The 19,740-nt window shown below is 39.6% G+C and overlaps 1 protein-coding gene across 1 annotated transcript in view; it reads left to right on the plus strand.

The window, feature by feature from the left end:
* Positions 1-19,740, plus strand: part of HDAC9 (histone deacetylase 9) — a 553,634-nt gene that overhangs the window by 189,318 nt on the left and 344,576 nt on the right. Inside the window, exon 3 of the mRNA XM_042472073.1 lies at positions 5,140-5,202. Within this exon, the coding sequence (XP_042328007.1) occupies positions 5,140-5,202 (63 nt within the window). The remainder of the gene's footprint in view (positions 1-5,139; positions 5,203-19,740) is intronic.

Genomic DNA, 19,740 nt, shown 5'->3' on the forward strand with positions numbered 1-19,740 from the left:
ATGCTTTGCCATAACCCCGCACTGATGTCACAACATTTATATGCAGCAGCAAAGGTGCACACTTTCTGCCTTGAATCAGACTTTCCCACCTTCTTTTTGCTCTGGTTTTTAGTCTTGGAGAACTGCTTTTGAGGCATGCGTGGTCTAAAAGTCCCAAAGCGGCTGGAAACCTCTTTATTTTGCCCATCTGTTTCACCCCTATAATAGAACTATTAAATAATACATTAAGCTACATTATTGTACTGATCAAAAGGCACAGAACAGTAAGACAGATTTACTATGAAAGTCCAACTTGAATGTAAAAGAGCAACATATACATTCTCCTGTATTAAATTTTACTTTGGCAGATGCAGAACTTTCCATTGAATTGTGCCCATTATGGGTGAATGCAGTTTGTAATTTTCCTGTGTTTCACAAAGGAATACAGTGATTATGTAGTGTTCATATCCAGGCAGAGGACACAGTGACATTTCAAATTGTCTTGACGTCACTAGAAAGAGTGATCCATAGCATTTTGTCACTTTGCTGTGTTTCATATTGATTTGTAATCACCCATGCTGGGGAAGAAGCTAGTAAACAGTAGAGCTTTATTTATAGGAATCTGTCCTATTAACTAATACTAAATAATGATTCTACAGACTTTATATAGACAGAGTTGTGTAAGCCCAGTTTTCACACTGTCACCCTGGAAAATTTTTCCTTTCCATATTATTTATTAAGGGATACTGTATTATTATTATTATTTAAAAACACACTCTTTTAGTTTAAGAAATGGGTTAGGGCCAGGATTTGAAAAGAGACGTTTTTTTACTTTAATTCCCACAGTTAGCCAGCTGTCATGGTCACTGCTAAGTGAAGCCACTTACCTTAATCTATGCCATGTAAACAGGGAACATGTTCTATAGTCTCATATATTGTGGTGGTCGTGTTCCCCTTGCATTCATGCACCCACAGTTTACTTCAATCTTTAAGCTAAAGTCCCCTTTCTGTTCTGCTGAATCATCAAATGATGTCTAACTCTTATTCCCTGGTAGGAGCATTCAGAGACACAGTCTAGGAAAGCTTATACTATAAACTTCTTTCAATTAATCAGATAGGTGCTACAAGATCCCTTTGTGTTCTTACTTCCCTGGTTTAATACCTTAACATTTTGATTACTATTAATTTGTTACTGGTATGTCATACACAGGATTTGTTTTTGTTTTTTCCCCCACTAATATATATGGCACCATACTAGCTTCTGCCTGAGATCATTCTGCTGCAGGGGAGTGGTGGCCTGGCAAAACTACCCTCTGAAGTAAAGGGGGACACAGGGAATAGCCAAAGGTCTGCTCCTGGCAACCAGATTGGCAAGTTAGTGTTGACTGATTGCAAGTGGAGGGCCCGCCCTTTGAGAAGCCTGTTTTTAAATGGCAAGAATCTTTGTCTTTAAATGAAGAAAATAAAGCTTTGGGGTCAATTTTTTTTAAAAAAGTATTAGACCTTTTGATGAGATCTATACTTCTAGCAAAAGTGCTTCTCAGAAGAGGAAGACGTTCCATTCTTTCTGCAAAAGAAAGACCTGGAGCCAACTGTGGCACAGACCATGAACTACTAATAGCAAAAGATAGAATAAAGCTAAAAAAGGAACATTAAATATCATGCCAAAATACAACCTGAAAAACATCCCAGTAGAATTTAAAGATAATGTGAAAAATATATTTGCACTATTAAAACTAATTGAATTTTGGACTAAAGCCAGAGATATTGTCAACGAGGAATGCATAAAGACACTATCTGCAGCCGAAAAGAAAGAGAAGCCTCAGTGGATGACAGATGAAACTCTTCAAGGAAATACAAGAAGCAAAAGTAAAAGGTGATAGAAATAGAGTCAGAACCCATAATGCAACTTGGAAATGCTTAATATACATCCTATTCCCCAAGAAATGGAACACCAGAGATTATGCAAACAAAGTGTTGCCCAAAATTCTACAGCAAAGAATATTTTGCATTACTATTTATGATTGTGAAAGCTAGACAGTGCAGAAAGCTGATAGGAAGGAAATCAGTTGATTTGAGATGTGGCACTGGGCAAGAGTTCTGTGAATACTGTAATCTTCTAAAAAAGTCAAACAAATGGGTTCTAGAGCAAATCAAGCCTGAACTCTCCCTAGAAGCCAAGATGACTAAACTGAGGCTGTTGAATTATGGCCATATCTTGAGAAGACATGACTCACTAGAAAAGACAATAATGCTTAGCAAAGTAGAAGGCAGTAGAAAAAGTCGACCACATTACTTGTAGAGCCAGATTGGGGCCACGGCAACCACACGCCCCAATCTGGCCTTTCAGGACACAATAGCCACAGCGCCATAGCTTTACGGCACTCCTTTGGCACTGTGTCATGTGGATGCAGCACCAGAGGAGTGCTGTGATGCTGTCTGCTGTGCTGTGCAGTGCGCGGCATCACACTGCCCTGGGGTGGAGCCGGGGTGTGCGTCATATGGATGCTACACCCCAACTCATCCCCCAGCTCAGCCTTTAAGGCTACTCTGCACAGAAGCCATGGCCTTTAAGACCTGAGCATGGCAATCTCATTCATAGGGTTGCCATAAGGTGAAGTTGACTTCACAGCAACTTAAAAGGGCTGTCTGTTGCTGTGCCTTCAGTAGTTGTACAATAGAGTGAATGTCAACAGTATAATTTTCATGACAATGCCCACCTGCTGAAATGCCCTCTTCTACATAAGTATTAGTATGCAAAGGATTCTTGTAGCATCTTTGAGACTATGTGAAAGAGAGAAGTTGGTAGCATGAGCTTTCCTAGGTTTGAGTTTACTTCCTTAGCTGCATGGGGAAGTGACAAGTCTACAAAAGTTCATGCTACCAACTTCTCTCTTTCATAGTTTTTTGTGGGTTTGTGGCCATCTTCTAGAAGAGTTTCTTCCTGACGTTTCACCAGCATCTGTGGCTGGCATCTTCAGAGACTGCTTGCCTGGAAAAAGTTGGGTGTATATATACTGTGTGAGCCAACTTTTTCCAGGCAAGCGGTCTCTCAAGATGCCAGCCACAGATGCTGGCGAAACGTCAGGAAGAAACTCTTCTAGAACATGGCCACATAGCCCGAAAAACCCATAAAAAACTATAGATGCCAGCCATGAAAGTCTTCGACTTCACATTCTCTCTTTCAGTTAGTCTCAAAGGTGCTATAAGATCCCTTTGCATACTGATTTTCCAGACTAACACAGTTATGATTTTCAATTCCACTACATAAGTATTAAGTGTACAAGATCCTTGTCCTCCTTTTCACATGGCTACCCTACTGTCGAGGTCTGTCAGCAAACTGGGATGTTATTTATGGATATCTTGGAAGTTTCATTTAAGGGGTATGGAAATGAAAAGGAGGAAATAATGTTCTGCTAGAAACTCGTTTGAAAATATAGAATAAATGAGGTACTGGATTTTGTTTTATTCAAATTGGCCTCCCTGCTTTTACTTTAACAAATCCTTGGTTTTGTACTATGATGTATTTATGCTTGGATCCCTACTTAGTTTTTGTGCATCTACCTACAGTATATCATAAACAATGAATTGTCCTTAAAAATAGCATTGCAGGACAAGGCACAGACATGCCTAGATCTTTAAACATTGCTATGCAAGTCTGGAAGCAGCTATTTTAAGTCAACACTTCCTTTTATATTTAGAGCCCTCTGCAGTATAAATTGTTTAGTGCTTCTCCCCAGTTAGATGGAGGGCATTGTTGCTTGCAGCATTTAACATGCTGTGCTGCAGTAGAAAACTGACATTAAGGGGAAACAATACACTTCAAAATCAAAGTGCAATTCCTTGCTGGATGAGTTTTCTCTCCCCAGGGGTGTGATGGCTTTCAGCTATCCCTCTCTCCCTCTCTCATTGCTTGTATGTCTTAGACCTGAAAGGCAGCAGAGAGATAGTAGTGCTCCAGCCAACTCTTTCTGCAATGTAGCCAGAGAAACGGGCAACAAAAATAGAACGTCCAGGTTTGCTGCGCGTGGGTGAAGCAGAAACCACATTATGAGTAGAAGCTTCCACAGTATTATTTTAGAACCAGCATAGATCTGTTCCCCTTTTTGCTGCCTTGTCAAAGATGAGCCACAGTCTATTAGGAGAGAGAGAAAGAACGTCAAACACCCATGAAAATATTGCTCAGTCTCCGTCACATGCATAAACAGAGAGAGAGAGAGTGTATAGTATAAACACACACATACGCAAATAGTACACACAGAGAGAGGCAGGCACAGGTTTGGCACTGGGCAAAGGTAATCGCTTCATCTGAAGGATCACACTGGAGACCTGCAGCTTTGAAAGACAGAGACTGGCCAGCTGGGTTAGCTGAGGTATTTTTAAATGCATTCATGCAGGCTCCAATCATCCGGCCATGCTTGACCTATTTTTGGCTCAGGCTAGCCATTGTTCTATTTCTGTTGCCTGTGGGCCATGCTGTTGTTGATCTGTATGCAAATGAGATCTCACAAGCTTCAGCCAACTTTGCACAGAGAGAAAGAGAGAGAGGCAGGCAGGCAGGCAGGCAAAGAAAGAGGCGGAGGAAGAAGAGGACCTGGAGACACAGACACATGTCAGGGTTGGGAGCAATTGAAACTTAAACCCCTGGGGAGTCAAGTCCCTAGAAACTGTGCTTGCTTGTTTTTGTTTTTAAGTGGTTTTATTTCTCTTGCTGGACTCCCGAGAATAACCTGGGGGAGAAATATAGCCTCCCTCCACCTGCTCTTTGGCTCCAGTACACAGCTAACCCAACAAGAGAGGTGCATAATAAAATCTTTTATTACACAGATAGAGTCACTGTTATATTTGTATCGTTTATTTATCTGTGTTTGAATGGAATTGTCTTAAGACTGGATTTCCATTGTAGCCAGTGCTTTTATTTCTCTATAGAAATCTTATGTGTATAGTCATATCCATTTTAGTAAGTGGTGTCATTATTATTACTATTATAATTATTATTTTTAAAAACACCTCCTGAAGAGGAGAAGGAGGAAACAACCAGATGGGGGTCGTTTCCAACGCCTCTGAACGGTTGGTGATGAATCCTTCATGTAGCTGAAGTGCAGACTGATTGGAATATGCTGCAGACAATTTACGAGAGTGAATCGTGTTTTTCCTCAGATGGAGTTTCAGGACGTGACCAGCTCTTGGCTCAGCAAAGAATGCACAGTATGATCAGCTCAGGTAAGAGCCTTCATGTAGAAAAGCTTCATATATAAAAGTATGACAAAACTAAGAATTTGTTGTTAAGCTCAATATCTGTCACCTTTCATTTATATTCAGTTTCTTGTTCACTGAAAAGAAGCTCTGCAGAAATTAGTATTTTTCAGTTTATTCTGTTGTTGCTGCTGCTGTTTTGTGCTTTATATTTTCTTCCCTTGTGAGAATACTGATTTCTAAGCAGGAAAAAAAGTAATTTGCATTTCCCTTGTTGCGTTTCCCTGTCTTGTTTATGTCGGGTTTGAAGAATGCTTACAGAATTATAATATGCTTACAGCCTGGAACCCTGTCAATTTGGAAGTAATCCTCATAGGTTACATTCTCAACTAGGCTATAATCCTTTATTTCCTTATGGGGAAGCAAGTCCCATTGAACAGAATGAGACTTACGTCTTGAGTAGATTTGTAGTAGTCCAGTGTTAAAGAACCATAGAAATCAGTGCAGTTTAGTATGGTTTAGAAACAGGTACCTAGTTTCCTTTGCATGAACAAGATTAGACCCCTTTATGCTCAGGAGGTCTTTCTGAATCCATTTTCAATTGAATTTATCAACAGACATGAGCACAGAATGATAAGGGAGAATTTATTTTGTGTCATTGCTTTGTTACAATGGTAACTCTGGAAGTTTCACATAATGAAAGGTTTTTGCTAACATACTTTTCAGATTCCCCAGTGGTGTCATGTAAAATAATTCTCAAATACATCTATATGTACTGGATTTATAGTTCATATCTATTACTTGAAACATATTTGGGAAAACTGAAAGGAAAGTTGGATGCAATGATTCACTAAAACTGTCTGGAGAACAGGTGTTTTAAAGATGCAGTTACAGAATTTTTGAAATTACCTTCACATTTGGAAGATTTTCTTGGATTCTGTGATAGCTTGTTTGCATAATTTGTAAAAAAATAACAAAGGTTGATCTATCAATGAGTTGTATAATCCTTCATGCGTACAGCGTTGTCTTGCAAGGCTCTCTGTGCTTGAGCCAACGATGCTATACCTTAACTTCACTGATTTTAAACTCTGCGTTTTCTCTTCATTTGAAATGTCTGATTTGTTTCATAGTCTTACTCAAAATTTGTACAGAGAGCACCTATAATTTTCTGAGAGGGGGAAAGAAAAAATTGGTTGACAGACTGCACATGACAGTGTCTATACACTGCCCACATGCAGTTGCAATGTCCTCAGCACTTGTTGATCATCTGTTGACCTTCCTGCTTTATAGGGATACTGTGATATTGAATCACAGGTAAGTTCAAGTGAGCACTCTAAACTAGAATTATAGGAATCAGGGTGTGTTACAAACAGTGAAAGGCTATTAGTTTGTTTTTACATGCTCAGATTGTGATTTGTGCTGTCCTCTTTAAAAAAAAAGCATATAAAATGAATGGACAATTGGTAGAGACCAGCAACTGAACCTTTGCTCATCATTGCATCTCCATGTTTGGGAAAAAAGTTATAAGTCAATTTCTGCCTGCTATGCTTCTTTTAGAACACATACAATTTGTGTTGCTCTGGAAATTTTTCTTGTGTGTATATATATACAAGAGACACTTGGACCATTGCAAGTATACTGATTGCAAGTACCCTGGGAAGACATATGTCCCTTCTCAACTGCAAAAGTGATGTGTATTGGGTGAGGTGATCTTACCAAAGTTAAATTTCTTTCTCAAAGACTTTTTATTTTGTAGAGTAGGTGTACTTGTTGATCTGACTTGGGTTATCATGGGCTGAGAAAAATCTGACAATATTCCCTTTTGTGAATAGCTAACCTTTAGAGATTAGGGCTGAAGTACTATTCTCACTTTCCTAGGAGTATAGGCCATTGACCACAGTGGCACTTAGCTCTGACAAGACATTCATGAGCTTGCACAATAGGTTTGGTATCAGTAGATACAGGAAAGTCCAGTTTTTCAAACCTATTCAGCACCAAGACATATAATCACAGAGTTGGAAGAAACAACAAGGGCAGTGTACAGTCCTCCCTCCGTTCTTGTGGTCTTTGAACTCGCATCCCTTGCTTATGTGCAAGGGACGAATAGAGGAAGAATGAATGGGATGTGCGCCCGTGCGTATATTCAAGCCAAGGTGGCTTGAATATAAGCAAAACTCAATTTTTGCGAGGGGGTCTGGAATGGATCCCCTGCGAAAAAGTAGGAATGATTATAGTCCAACCCCCTGCCATGAGAAGTGGCATCTTATGAAATCCCATCTTTCTGATATGTAAAGGTACAGGAGTACCCATACTAAAAGACTTGCCAGTGCTAATCTGTGTGTATTACCAGTTGTAAAAAAATGCCTATCAGGATAATGGATTTAAAGCCCAAGGGCTGCTATTTCCATGTTTTAATAGCCATCCCATCACTCCCTGTGGAGGAAAAAAATCTCAGTCTTTAGTATCCAATGGAATCAGATATTTTAAGAAGTCTTATTATAGTAAGAGTAAAGGAGACACAATGCATCAAAAGACTAGAAGGTCCAAGAAAGAAAGGTGATGACAGGGAAGTGAGCACAAACAGGATATTAGGGAGGCAAGACATGTATGACTGGGAAGAGTGAGCAGCAAGGAGGTAAGAAGGTCACAGTGCACTGAAAATAATGAGAGCTACAGGCGAGTGAGCCCAGGGTAGGTGATAGACTTTACTTTGGCTGCTGCCATTGATTCTGTTCATATCGCTGACCTGAAGGCTTCAGCCTGAAGTTGGAGGAGGTCACAGCAGGAGAGAGCATGTGGAGGAGGTTGCCTGGCAACTGCCAAAAAAGCGCTTGCTTGTTGTTTCTGGGTAACCACATGCTTTCTGCCTCCCCCTGTCTGTTTTGGAAGACATCCAGGCAGACATGGAGCTGAAGGCTCCAGTCTGCTTGGTACAGAGTTTATGGAGTTAGTACATACATCCCATCTTAGAATGTAGTGGTCATCAGAGATTTCAAAGGACTTTGGCATGTTGCCTGTGCTTTTTTGATCACCAGTGCCAGCCATTAGTTCCCTTAAAATAAACCTAATCAATCAACATTGTGGTGAGCCATCTAATGGATTTTTACTAATCATAGATGAAATTTAAAGTGTTGTGCATTCTTCAAGTTCTTTTTGGACACACTAGATAGCTGAGCTGGAAAGGCCAATGAATGAAGATTTTGATCACTGTATAAAATAAGTAGGATAAATCGGATAACTGCTAGGATCAGTGGTTGATGAGTTCAGTTGTTAGAGCTGCCATCTTTTTACTGGCCTTGCTTGTTCATGTCCTGACTCACAGTGGTTAAGCTGATGGAGGTGTTCCCCATCACTTTATTTTTCATGCCAGGGGGAGCTTCAAATGATAAGTTTTTGTAAATCAGATTGCTTTAAACTGAAGTCTTATGTAATCAGGCCAATAAAATCTGACAGCTTGAAAGGTGGACTTATTGTTCTTCCAGTAAGAGCTTTGATTTGCTTTATCTTATGATGTTATCATCACCACACTTACTTCAGAAACAAATTCTAGTGAAAGCAGTGAGCACCATGTTCATAGAAATGTGTTCAGGATTTCAAGATCAAGAAAATGGCTTGTGTCCTCATTTGCATGACATAAAGAGGAGTGGAAATTTCATTTCAAGTTTCTCCTAACTTAACACCACTCTTAAAATTCAAGTGTGGGATGATCTGTCCCGATATCATACAGCTTTTTCTGAAGAATCTTTTTTTAAAAAGAGTATTAAACAAACAATTATAATATAACTTGGCATATGCAATATATTGTGGCCTATATAAATCATTTACCATCAGTCATGAAGAAAAGGCATTAACACAGATGAAGCATGTACTAAATGGATTCTATTTGAGTTACAAAGCCTTAAATAAATTGTGCAAGCATTCCTCAGCTCAGACCGCTCAGTCTTAAGAAATAAAAATGGATCTAAGAGGCATTTGATACATGTTCACAAACTAAACTGTCACAAGAGTTTCTCAGGCTATGAAGCTTGTGAAATATTGCTGTCATTTGAAATAGCACATCTAGAATTCCCTTAATTACTGCTTCCTCCATTTGTTTCCCTCTCAGTCAGCAGTGCCTATTATGAATGGGATGAACTGGATAGATACCAATCAAAACTCAGATTATGAATAGGAAATTCTAGACTGGTGCCTAATAAAGGCAACTATGCAAGTGCTTGACAATAAGACAATAAGGTATATGCCACTACAGTCTTTAAAAAAAGATATAAAGTTTTACAATAAGGAAAAAATATTAATATACTTTCAAATACCTATTATTTTAGGTATAAACACATACAAGAAAAAAAGTTCCTTTTCTTCATGAAATGTTTTTTTTTTAGAGACTACTATTCTTCACTTTGTTCTTTCTTGACTTACCCTTATATGATATATAAATAAATTGGCTCAGGATTGTTGTGTCAATATATAATAGATGTAAATAATAGTGTGAGCAGGGCCAGGTAGCAAAAGGAGGGATGTGCTTGTTGGCAACACTGTAGAAAGTAGTGATCAGTGTATGTTGTTGAGCCAGACTGAAGCGCTCTGATTTCTAACATATCATAAAACAATTGGACATGATCTGAATTCTCTTAGCAATGTCTGCTAAAATAGATTTCTTGACTAAGTGTTAACTCACCATTTAGCAATGGTGAACCTAATCCAACACTGTATTGTAAATTTGTGCTGCACAAGACCAAAGTAGACAGTTTAAATAAAAATGTCTCAGTAATGCATGGCAGAACGTTTGCAGTGAAGCAAAGTGGTTCAAGTGGATAAAGCCAACATATGAAAAATACCTTTCCTCTGAAATAATCTACAGTCAGTCTGACCAGGTAAATGACTCTATTCTATCTTCCTTAGTGGTACAAACAACTTATCTACCAAGTCTTCAAAAACAAAGGAGCTTACCACACAGCCCCCAGGGATGTTCCTGGCGCAGAATGAAAGGGAGTGGGATGGGAACAGAATGGAGGCTATCACACACTTTATCACATGCCAGAAAGCCACTGCTGCCACTGGAAGTTCCCATTTCATTCCAAATCCGTCCCACAGGAGGTGATTTTCAGGAGCTGTTCAAAAGTGTTCCTGAAAATCCCCTCCTGTGAGACAGATCTGGAAGGGAATGGGAACTTCCAGCAGCATCAGCGGAATTCTGGAATGCAATAAAATGCGTAATAGCCCCCATCTGTTCCCATCCCGCTCCCTTTCATTTTTCACCGGGAACATCCCTGGGGGATGTGTGGTAAGCGTAAGAGTGGTGTGCATATGTATGTATCAGAGGAATAGCAGTTTGATGTTTACTTGTTTATTTTTCTTTATCTTGGTATCTTCGCTTCTTTCAATAGAAAACTGCCTTGGTATTAAGATCATTGTCAAAAATTCTTGGTTTTTTCCTCTGTCATTTGAAAAGGGGCAGGTGCAGAGTCTTTTCTGGCATGACACCACATTTCTGAAATTCTGCCGTGGGCCCGGCACATACCGCCAAGAAACAGCGTCCAGGCAGCAACTGTAGGGTTAGGGACCACGCACGAACCACACGGTCCCAAATCTTATGACATCACGGCAGTGGCGTAATGGCGGCCTCCTGTCCATACGGGGGCCGCCATTGTGACGTAAGCGACACACATCATATAGATGTGTCGTTGCGTGTCGCTTACATCACGTGTGCACCAATGGCACACTCATGATAAATGCAAGGCATCCCAAGAAGAACCTGGTTTTTCTAGGTTCTTTTGGGGGCAGAGGGATGCCGTACAGCTTGGCTGCCTCCAGCCCAGGGAGGTATGTACCGGGTCTTAGTCAGTCTTTTCTGATGGTGAATCCGCTTCCCAATATTTAGTTAAGTAACAGCAACATTACAATTCTGCAGTGGTAATTCTAGTCTGGTATTACCATGAGGATGTCCAGAAATGTTTTTATCCCCCTCCCCCCCCATCTGTCTTCTTCCCTACATTTTAGCATTTCCAGACCAAATATTCAGTAAATCAGAAAGCTGTTGAAAGCATGTCTTTTTGAGAATCACTGGCAGTGGTCATGCTTCTTTCAAGTTGTGAGCAAAGTGTTCTAAATGCTCCTGCAAGTGCATAGAAGAGAAAATATAGCAGGAGATCATTGAACTGTTTCCTCCTAAAACATAGGTGGATGTGGTGCATCTTTGGGGCCTCATCCAGTTGGCCTTCCAACAATTTCCCTTTTCTGGCAAAAAAGGTGGTTTGCCTGTTCTGTAATAAGACTTTTAAATAAGGCATAGGGTTGTCCTGACTGTGACCTCCAACTGTCCTGATTTGGCAATCCAGATTAATTCTCTATTGTCTCACTTTTCCAGCTAATTTAAAAAATGTCCTGGTTTCTCTCTCCTCCACCTACCTTTGTCCTCAACTTACTTCAATTTCTGCAAGCTGAGTTCAAAGTACAAAAGAAGTTTGCACATAGTTAACTCAATAGGGGGGAAAGGAGAGGAGGAGAAAGAATCTTGCTCATGGTAGGCTTCCTAGCTTGTATGTTGCTAATATCTTTTGCCATCTTGGCCAGCATACTGATGTTGCTTGGCCATATTTGTCCTATTTTTCATCAGTGATATATTGGAGGGTATGCCTGCCTTGTTTAGCCATTTTAAAAAGAAAGAAACCAGACGCTAACCATTTCCAGCCTTATTTTTTACTTTTTGGTCATTTTAGTGGTTTTTGCAACACCCCGCCCCCCAAGGGTTCCAGGGACAGATAACTGCCCCCAAACCAGTCAGATGTGCCCAGTCCAACAGGCAAAACATGTTGTGATACATTGTGGGGAGCACTTCAGTATGCATAAAACTGTCCATAGGTGTTGTTGTTAATTAGGTTATCAGCCAAGTCATGCAGGAAAAGTTATGGGTGCATCTGCAGAAGAAACTACAGAACTATTTATGTGGCCAGTGTCTGAACATACTGACGTGCTCCCCACACACAAATATTTTCATAGATTACACAGATGGTTACGGTAGACACAGCATGTGTTGGCATTGCAAGTAAACATTTAATGAGTTTTGAACACCTGTGGCACTATTATTTTCACTGCTCTTATAAAAGTACTAGTAAGAGACAAAATGATTGATATCATCTTTGAACTGAGATTCTATATATTTTATCATTGTTTCTACTATTAACATAAAATGTAATCTTACTAAGATCAGTAGAAATTGCTGCAGAACATCTTCATTATTGTCTTCTTTGTTCATTCTGTGAAACTAGCAAACACAATATAAACATGCTAGAGGACTCATGTTTAAGATGTTCTGGAGAGGATTTCACAGAGTTTTCCCTTTCCATCATGTTATACTGCACAGCACTGGTCCAGCTAAAGTGGAACTTCGTGATGAAACCCCCCCCCCCCGGCTTCATGAACACATTGACCACTCTTGGATTCATTAATAATTTGCAAAGTAATTCACAGTGATCCACATGCACATGTTTACCATAGTACAAATCCCACCTGCATGTAGAAGCAGAATGAGATAATCTTCCCAGAAATGAGAGGGAGTTATGCTATTGATTGCCTCTGAGTTTTCCTAGTTGAGCACTCCTGAGAAACAATCCTACAAAGGTAGACTGCACTATTACAATGGAATTAATGTTAATAAAATTAAAACAAATTGTTGCTATCATCATCATCATCATCATCATCATCATCATCATCATCATCTATATCCACTTTTGCCCCCAAACTAGGATTCAGAGCAACTTAGAATTTAAAAAACAAAACAAAACACTACAATTTGAAACAGACAAAAGAGAGCATTAAAATAGGATTAAATTATTGCAGTACGATGCAGTAAATGATGCAGTATTATTGCACCACTTGTTAAAAATAAAATAAAAAGCAGTTTTAAAAAGATAACATCACTTAAAAGCAATACACTATAAAAAAAGTACAATACCACCAGCCCAATCTTTAAAGTCTTTATGTTCTAAAAGCCTGTCTGAATAAAAATATCTTTGGGCCAGAACAGACCAGCCACAAAAGCTGGTTTCCGGGCAGCTTTGGGGTGTGGTGTGTATAGCCACATGCTCCCAAGACTTCCAGAAGCCACTCACCCACATGCGCGTGGCTTCAAGATGTTCCAGGTGCGTGGTGTGGGGTTTTGATGCCACATGCCTTTGGAGCGGCTTGAAGAATGGATTGTTGGGATAATTGTATATTTGGTATTTTATGTGGTTTTTTTTTTGTTTTTATTTTTCCATATATATATATATATGTTTACTTGTTATTTGTTATTTGTTTGTCTGATGTATATAGATGAAATCAATTGTAATGTTTCCCTATATATACATATTTTTGTATGTGTTTGTTTTAATAATAAAAAATTTAATAAAAAAAAAGAAGAAAAAAAAAGAAAAAGAAAAAAAAGAAAAAAGAAAAAAAAGAAGCCACCTGGAGTTGTGGCAGGGCCACCTAAGGTGGCTTTTTACCGGCCCAAATAGGAGTGAATCTTTTCTGCTCCTATTTAGGCCAGTGTATTCGGACTGTGGAGTGTGGCTGCTGGGGTGGCCCCAATTTACCCTTTTGGAGCAATCTGTTTTGCCCCTTAGTCTGCCAATGGAAGAATAACAAGGAAGGGGCCATTCTGGTCTCCCTGGGAAGGGGTTTCCAGAGTGTAGGGGCAGCCACCATGAAGGCCCTCTCTTTCATTCCCACTGACTGCTTGAGAAGGTGGGACTGAGAAATATGTCAAGTTTGGGGACAACTGCCTATGCCTATAAATACTAGGCAGATCACTGAATTTGTATGGAGCAAACTGGATTACAGAGCAGTTATTAGGGGCAGAAGGAAAGTGTGTGTGTGTGTGTGTGTGCACACGCCTTCAAGTTGCCTGCTGATTTATGGCAACCCAATCAGTTTCATAGGGTTTTCATGGGCAAAGAATACTCAGAGGTAATTTTGTAAGTTCCTTCCTCTGAAATACCGCCTACAGTACCTGATATTCATTGGCAGTCTCCCATTCAAGTACTAACCAGGGCTAACCTTGCTTTGCTTCCATGATCACACAGGATCTGGTGCCTTTAGGGTATTCAGACAGGCTGCAGAGGGAATGTATAAAATCATAAAAATTATGTCTCTGAGGTTTTCTTTCTGAATTAAATGCCAGGTGTGAGTGTGTGCACACATGTGCATTCAAGAACAAGCATGTGCGTGAGTGCATGTGCACATGTATACATTTGATGTAGACAGCCAGATGACAAAGAGTGAGAGAATATGAGAGAGAGAACAGGATTTCACTCATGGAATTGATATGGGAGGAAAGGTTAATCCATGATGATATAGGGGTGGAACACACAGACAAATTAAAGTTGTTTTCAACCTCTTTGAAGGCGGGGCATTTAGACATGCCTCCAAAGTGGGCAAAACTGGTGTGAAACCAGAGAAAACAGAACCTGGGATAGTTTGGCTTAGCATGAACTATTTGCACCTGCATATAAACACCCCAAGGCAAGTGCAGGGCTGTGGCAAAGCAAAGAAATGAAAATGGGACAATTCCAATGGATGTAATTACAATATACACAAGCCAGACAGTCTGACAGGAAGGCATGGATTGAGGGGGACGTGTATGGGGGACCTCCATGATTGTGCTTTGCCAGTGTATCACTCGCACATCAATGCAGTGATTCCCAGAACAGGGGGAGCATCACACATGTGATTGTATGGCCAATCAACAGTGCAGTCATCCATGGCTGCACAGGGTGGACTTGGAGGTACTTGGGGGGTCGCCAGTGGCATGTTCGTATGATGGTGCACAAGTATGGTGGGGAGGCAACAACTAAAAAATTACCCAGAGGTGTGGCTTGATGCTGCACAGTGTGGCTGGCTGTGCGTATTTGGCCTACCTTGGAAGTGGGCTGTGCTGGCAGTGAGGTTTCAATCTGCTTTGGCAAAAAGCAGGATCAAGCTGCTTTTTTCTGACCCTCTGCTCCGGCCCTCAGCTGGGTAACCTGGGTAGTCCTCCAGTTTTGCTGAACTCCCATCAGTCCTTGGCATTAACCAGGAAAACTGGGGCTGTTAGAAACTGATCTTCAATAATATTTGGTGTGCCACAGGTTCCCCAGACCTGTCCTATAATTTATCTATGATCCAAGACAACCCCCACCCTGACTCCCTTTTGAAAAAGAAATTGGGAATTCTAGTCCCAGTCATGTGGAGTTTGGTCCAGAAAAACATGGGTTCCAATTCTGCCTCAGGCACATAAACACCACAGTGTGTTCAGGCAAATTGCTGTCACTCTGCTGTATTAGGCAACAGTGACATATCCTGTTATGTGTACTTCAGCCCAGCATAAACAAGGCTAAAGGGCTTATAACAAGCAACAGGAATGCGGCTTTGCTTACCCGACTGCAAAACAAGAACAATAAAATAGTAACCTACCTCACAGGATTGCTTTGTGGACAAATGAGCTAAGGAAATGTTGTTACTAAACATAATCCTTTGGATTTAATCTCTTATCCAATAAACATTCTTTTCCTTTCATTTTATCCAACATTAGAGGGAAACTGTAATGGAGGAAAACACTTGCTTTTTATAAAAATATTAATCCATATTATTTTGGATTTTTAATGGATTATGGATATAATTGTATATGCAAAGTGTATTTTCTTTTAAATATGTCTGTAGGGATGCAGTGGTTTAATGGTTAAGATGCGAATTATGACGATTGTAAGTTCGGTAGGTTAGCAGTTCAAGGGCCAAGTTCTGCGTGGTGAGGTGAGTTCACATCACTAGTCCTAGCTTCTGCCAACCTGGCAGTTTGAAAGCAAAATGCAAGTAGATAAATAAGTACCACTTTGGTGGGAAGGTAACAGCATTCATTGCAATCATGCCAGGCACATGACCATCGGAGTCATAATCTGACGACGCTGGCTCCCTCAGCTTAGTAACACAGATGACCATCACCCCCCTACAGTCTGTTACAAATAGACATTTATGGCAAGGGAAACCTTTACCTTTAGCTTTTGTGTCTGTGTTACACATGTATCAATATGGTATGAAAGATTACAACTCATAATAACACAAGTCTACTCAAATTTGTAATTATGCACTCACCTGGTTGCCAAAGGTAACTAGGAGTTCCATGCAGGTGGGTGATTGGGCTTGTGAAGGAAGAATGGATGTCTGCACATCCATCTCTGCAGTGCTGCAAGGGAAAGAAAGTCTCTTTCTCCATCAGTGAGTGGCATCGAAATATGTCCTTCCCCTCTCCTATGATCAGCATAGGTTTGCTAGGTTAGTAAAAATGTTTTTCTGGCTAGAAACTTTTATTTGGAAGGCTGAGTATACTTGAAAATTCCTTTTCTATGAAGGTTTTCCTATATATTTTTATGCTTTTGTTACTTTCATTAAATGGGGGGAAGGGGACTCCTGATGAAATAATCCAACATAAATTAATCTATGTTGGATGCTGATCTAAAACACAGACTTCTGTGAAGCAGGCTGACTCCTCTGGGTCAGTTATTCTTAGCCTAGTTTATTTATATCTTATGGCATTACAGGTCTAAGATTAGTTGGTTAGGCGTTATCATACCATCTGAGTTACCTCCTAATATAACTCTACACCGGAATGATTATTTATAGATAGAGCATTCTGTCATTTTTGAGTTATTTCTAGTAGTTTAAATAAAGAAGAGTAACAGTCAAGAAAAACCACAGATTCCTTCCTGCTGTGAGAACAACATGATAACTGTGTGTTGCGGGGAAGGGGATGATATTGTTCCAAATGTGTGTTGGTTGCAGATGTGACAGTACTTTTATCTCTACCACTTTAAACTAAACTCAGATGCCGGCGGGTATAGTTCTCTCCCATTTGGGCAGAGAAAGCAGAACCAAACTGAAACACCCTGTCAGAATGAACACAATATTCTGGATGACAATGACAACTAGGGACATCCACAGTCTATTTTTAGAGTGACGCTTGGTCAACTTCTACATTCAGTATAAGCAACATGCTTATGCACAATTACCCCTAGCATTGGTCATTTTAATGAAAACTTTCCACCCAAGTGAGAAAAATAAAATACCACAGGGACATTAGGAGTGTAGTGGTAATGGATATATTGATGGGTTAAAGCACGTTCTCTTTCCCCCCAGAGCTCAGAAAGGTTAATTTTGGACTATATTTTCTATACATTTCTCCCAGTCATGGTCCAAACATTGTAGGAGTTGTAGTCCCCAAAGTAACTTTTTGTATCTCCCCTTCGGTAGTTTACTAGCTTTTCATCCTTTTATGCATCACACTTACCTTTCTTTTCCTTACTGTCAAGTTCAACCTTTAGTTCTCCTGCCTAGCAAAATCAAAATATTTGGTATTTATATTTGCTTATATCTGTCCCAACACCCCCACCTCTCCTTTTCCCATAATCTATTGATATCAAAATAGAGCATATGAATCTGTCTTTTCTTTTGTTGCTATCCATAATTATGTTCCATTTCCTATTGTAATCTGCAATTTTAAAAGTACTGTCAAATTGACATATTTAAATATATGTTTTAAGGTGTGTTGAACATTGTCTTTTCTGTCAAAGTGTGTATTTAAATGCTTGAAATATCTGGGGAGGTGTAAAATTGGTTAGAGGCTAATGCACACATTAGTCTGAGAGGTGTGGACCAGAACATTTTGTATAGGAATATAGTACAGTGAACTTCACAAAGCATTAATTCCATACCTGCTTATTGCTTCCATGTTCAGGTCATCTGTTATAAGACACATTGTATGAACACATGTTGTACATGAATAACCCTTTCAGAGCTTAGATTGTTTCAGAGAAAAGCAGATTGTTCTACAGTGAAAGGCAGAATATTTCTAAGTACAGGTATTCCTAAATAATGCTGGAGAACACAAGTAGAAGGATATAATGTGCCTCATCTCCTGCTTATGAACAGCCCATAGACACTTCTTTTTGTTTGGTTAGTTATTCCACTCAACAAAACACCATGAATTCTAATGGTGACTTTTAGATGCTGTTATTGTCATTTATAGAATCAGCTCTTAAGTGTTTTTAAGTAAACCTCTGTCTCTGAGATAGCCTGCATCTGAACCCTAGAACTATAATACAGTTGGCTCTCCCTACTTGTGGCTTTGAAATCTGACAATTTATTTGCAGATTTGGTTAATATGTTATCTCTAGGAATCTCTAGGTTCTCCAGCATGACTTTGCTAGAAGTTTATCAGAGAATCACGCTGGAGGACCTAGTGATTCCTAGAGAAAACAGTTTAGGTCCTCTAGTGTAATTCTGTAGTCACCTTCTGCCAAATGTTAGCCATAGAGTTGTGCTGGAGGACATAGAGATTCTGGGGAAAATGTTCTTTCAGGTTTTTTTAAAAAAAGGGGGGGTTATTTGCATTTTTTATCTCTCACAGGGGCCTAAACCCAGCAAATGTGGATGGCATTCTATGTCAGAGAGCTCTGGTATTGGCCTAATTTACAAAATGATTGGAATTTGATGATGGTGCTAGCTGTTGCAGCAAAAACCACCACAACAATCACCTTAGCGTTGAGCATATTTTATTATAATGTTATTATGACATATGATTTTGTGCATGATAACCTACTTCACCAAATACATGATGTGTTACCTCAGATGGTTGCAGACCTTTAAGCAATGGAGGTCATAGGGAACTAAAATGCAAAACGTACAGTGATATTTACCTTAGCAATGCTCATTGACAAATTGTAGTTATGTTATAACACAGAAATCTTTGATTTGATGAAATGACATGTATTATAAGCTTGTAAATGTTATCGACAGGATATAAAGCTTGAACTTCATACATTCTTCTTCAGCTATTTCATGTAGGAATTTTTCTTTGAAGTTCTTTTGTTAAGAAATTGTTACCTTGTTTTTTAAATCTTGCCATTTCTGATATCATGTAAGTCTCATTTTATCATTCTGCACAGATCCTGTTTTGTGCTGTGTGCAATACAGTATGTCACTGGTGGCAAATGCTAATGTATATCACATTGGAAGATGAGCAATTATGAGATCAAAAAATAACATGTTGTAGATCCTGGTGTTGCTGATTATGTTATTAGCTTCTGTAAAAAGCCATGGTCCTGATTTTTCAAGATCTGAGCAGGGCTATTAATAACAGAATCTTTTGGCAATCTCTCATTTCTAGAGTAAGCTTGGCAGCACATAACTATACAATAGTGTTGTCAGAGTAGGCATGGGGTCATAGTTGATATTTCAGTCTGCCACAAGGTCTGGTTCTTGGCTGATGATGCATCTCTATTTCTGTTGGAGGTAGTTTATTATTGGTGAGCAATCTTTTAAAATGAAGTCCAGCATGGTGTAGTGGCTGGGCACTGGACAGCTCTGGAGATCTGAGTATGAATCCTATTCAACCATGGAAACCCACTGGGTGACCTTGGCCAAGTCATATCTCTTAGCTTCAGAGGAAGGCAAAAGCAAACCTGCTCTGAAAAGTCTTGTCATGAAAATATTATAGGTTTGCCTTAGGGTTGCCACAAGTTAAAAACGACTTAGAGGTACACAGCAGCAGCAGCC

This window comes from Sceloporus undulatus, chromosome 6 (assembly GCF_019175285.1).
Source record: "Sceloporus undulatus isolate JIND9_A2432 ecotype Alabama chromosome 6, SceUnd_v1.1, whole genome shotgun sequence".
NCBI classification, from domain to species: domain Eukaryota; kingdom Metazoa; phylum Chordata; class Lepidosauria; order Squamata; family Phrynosomatidae; genus Sceloporus; species Sceloporus undulatus.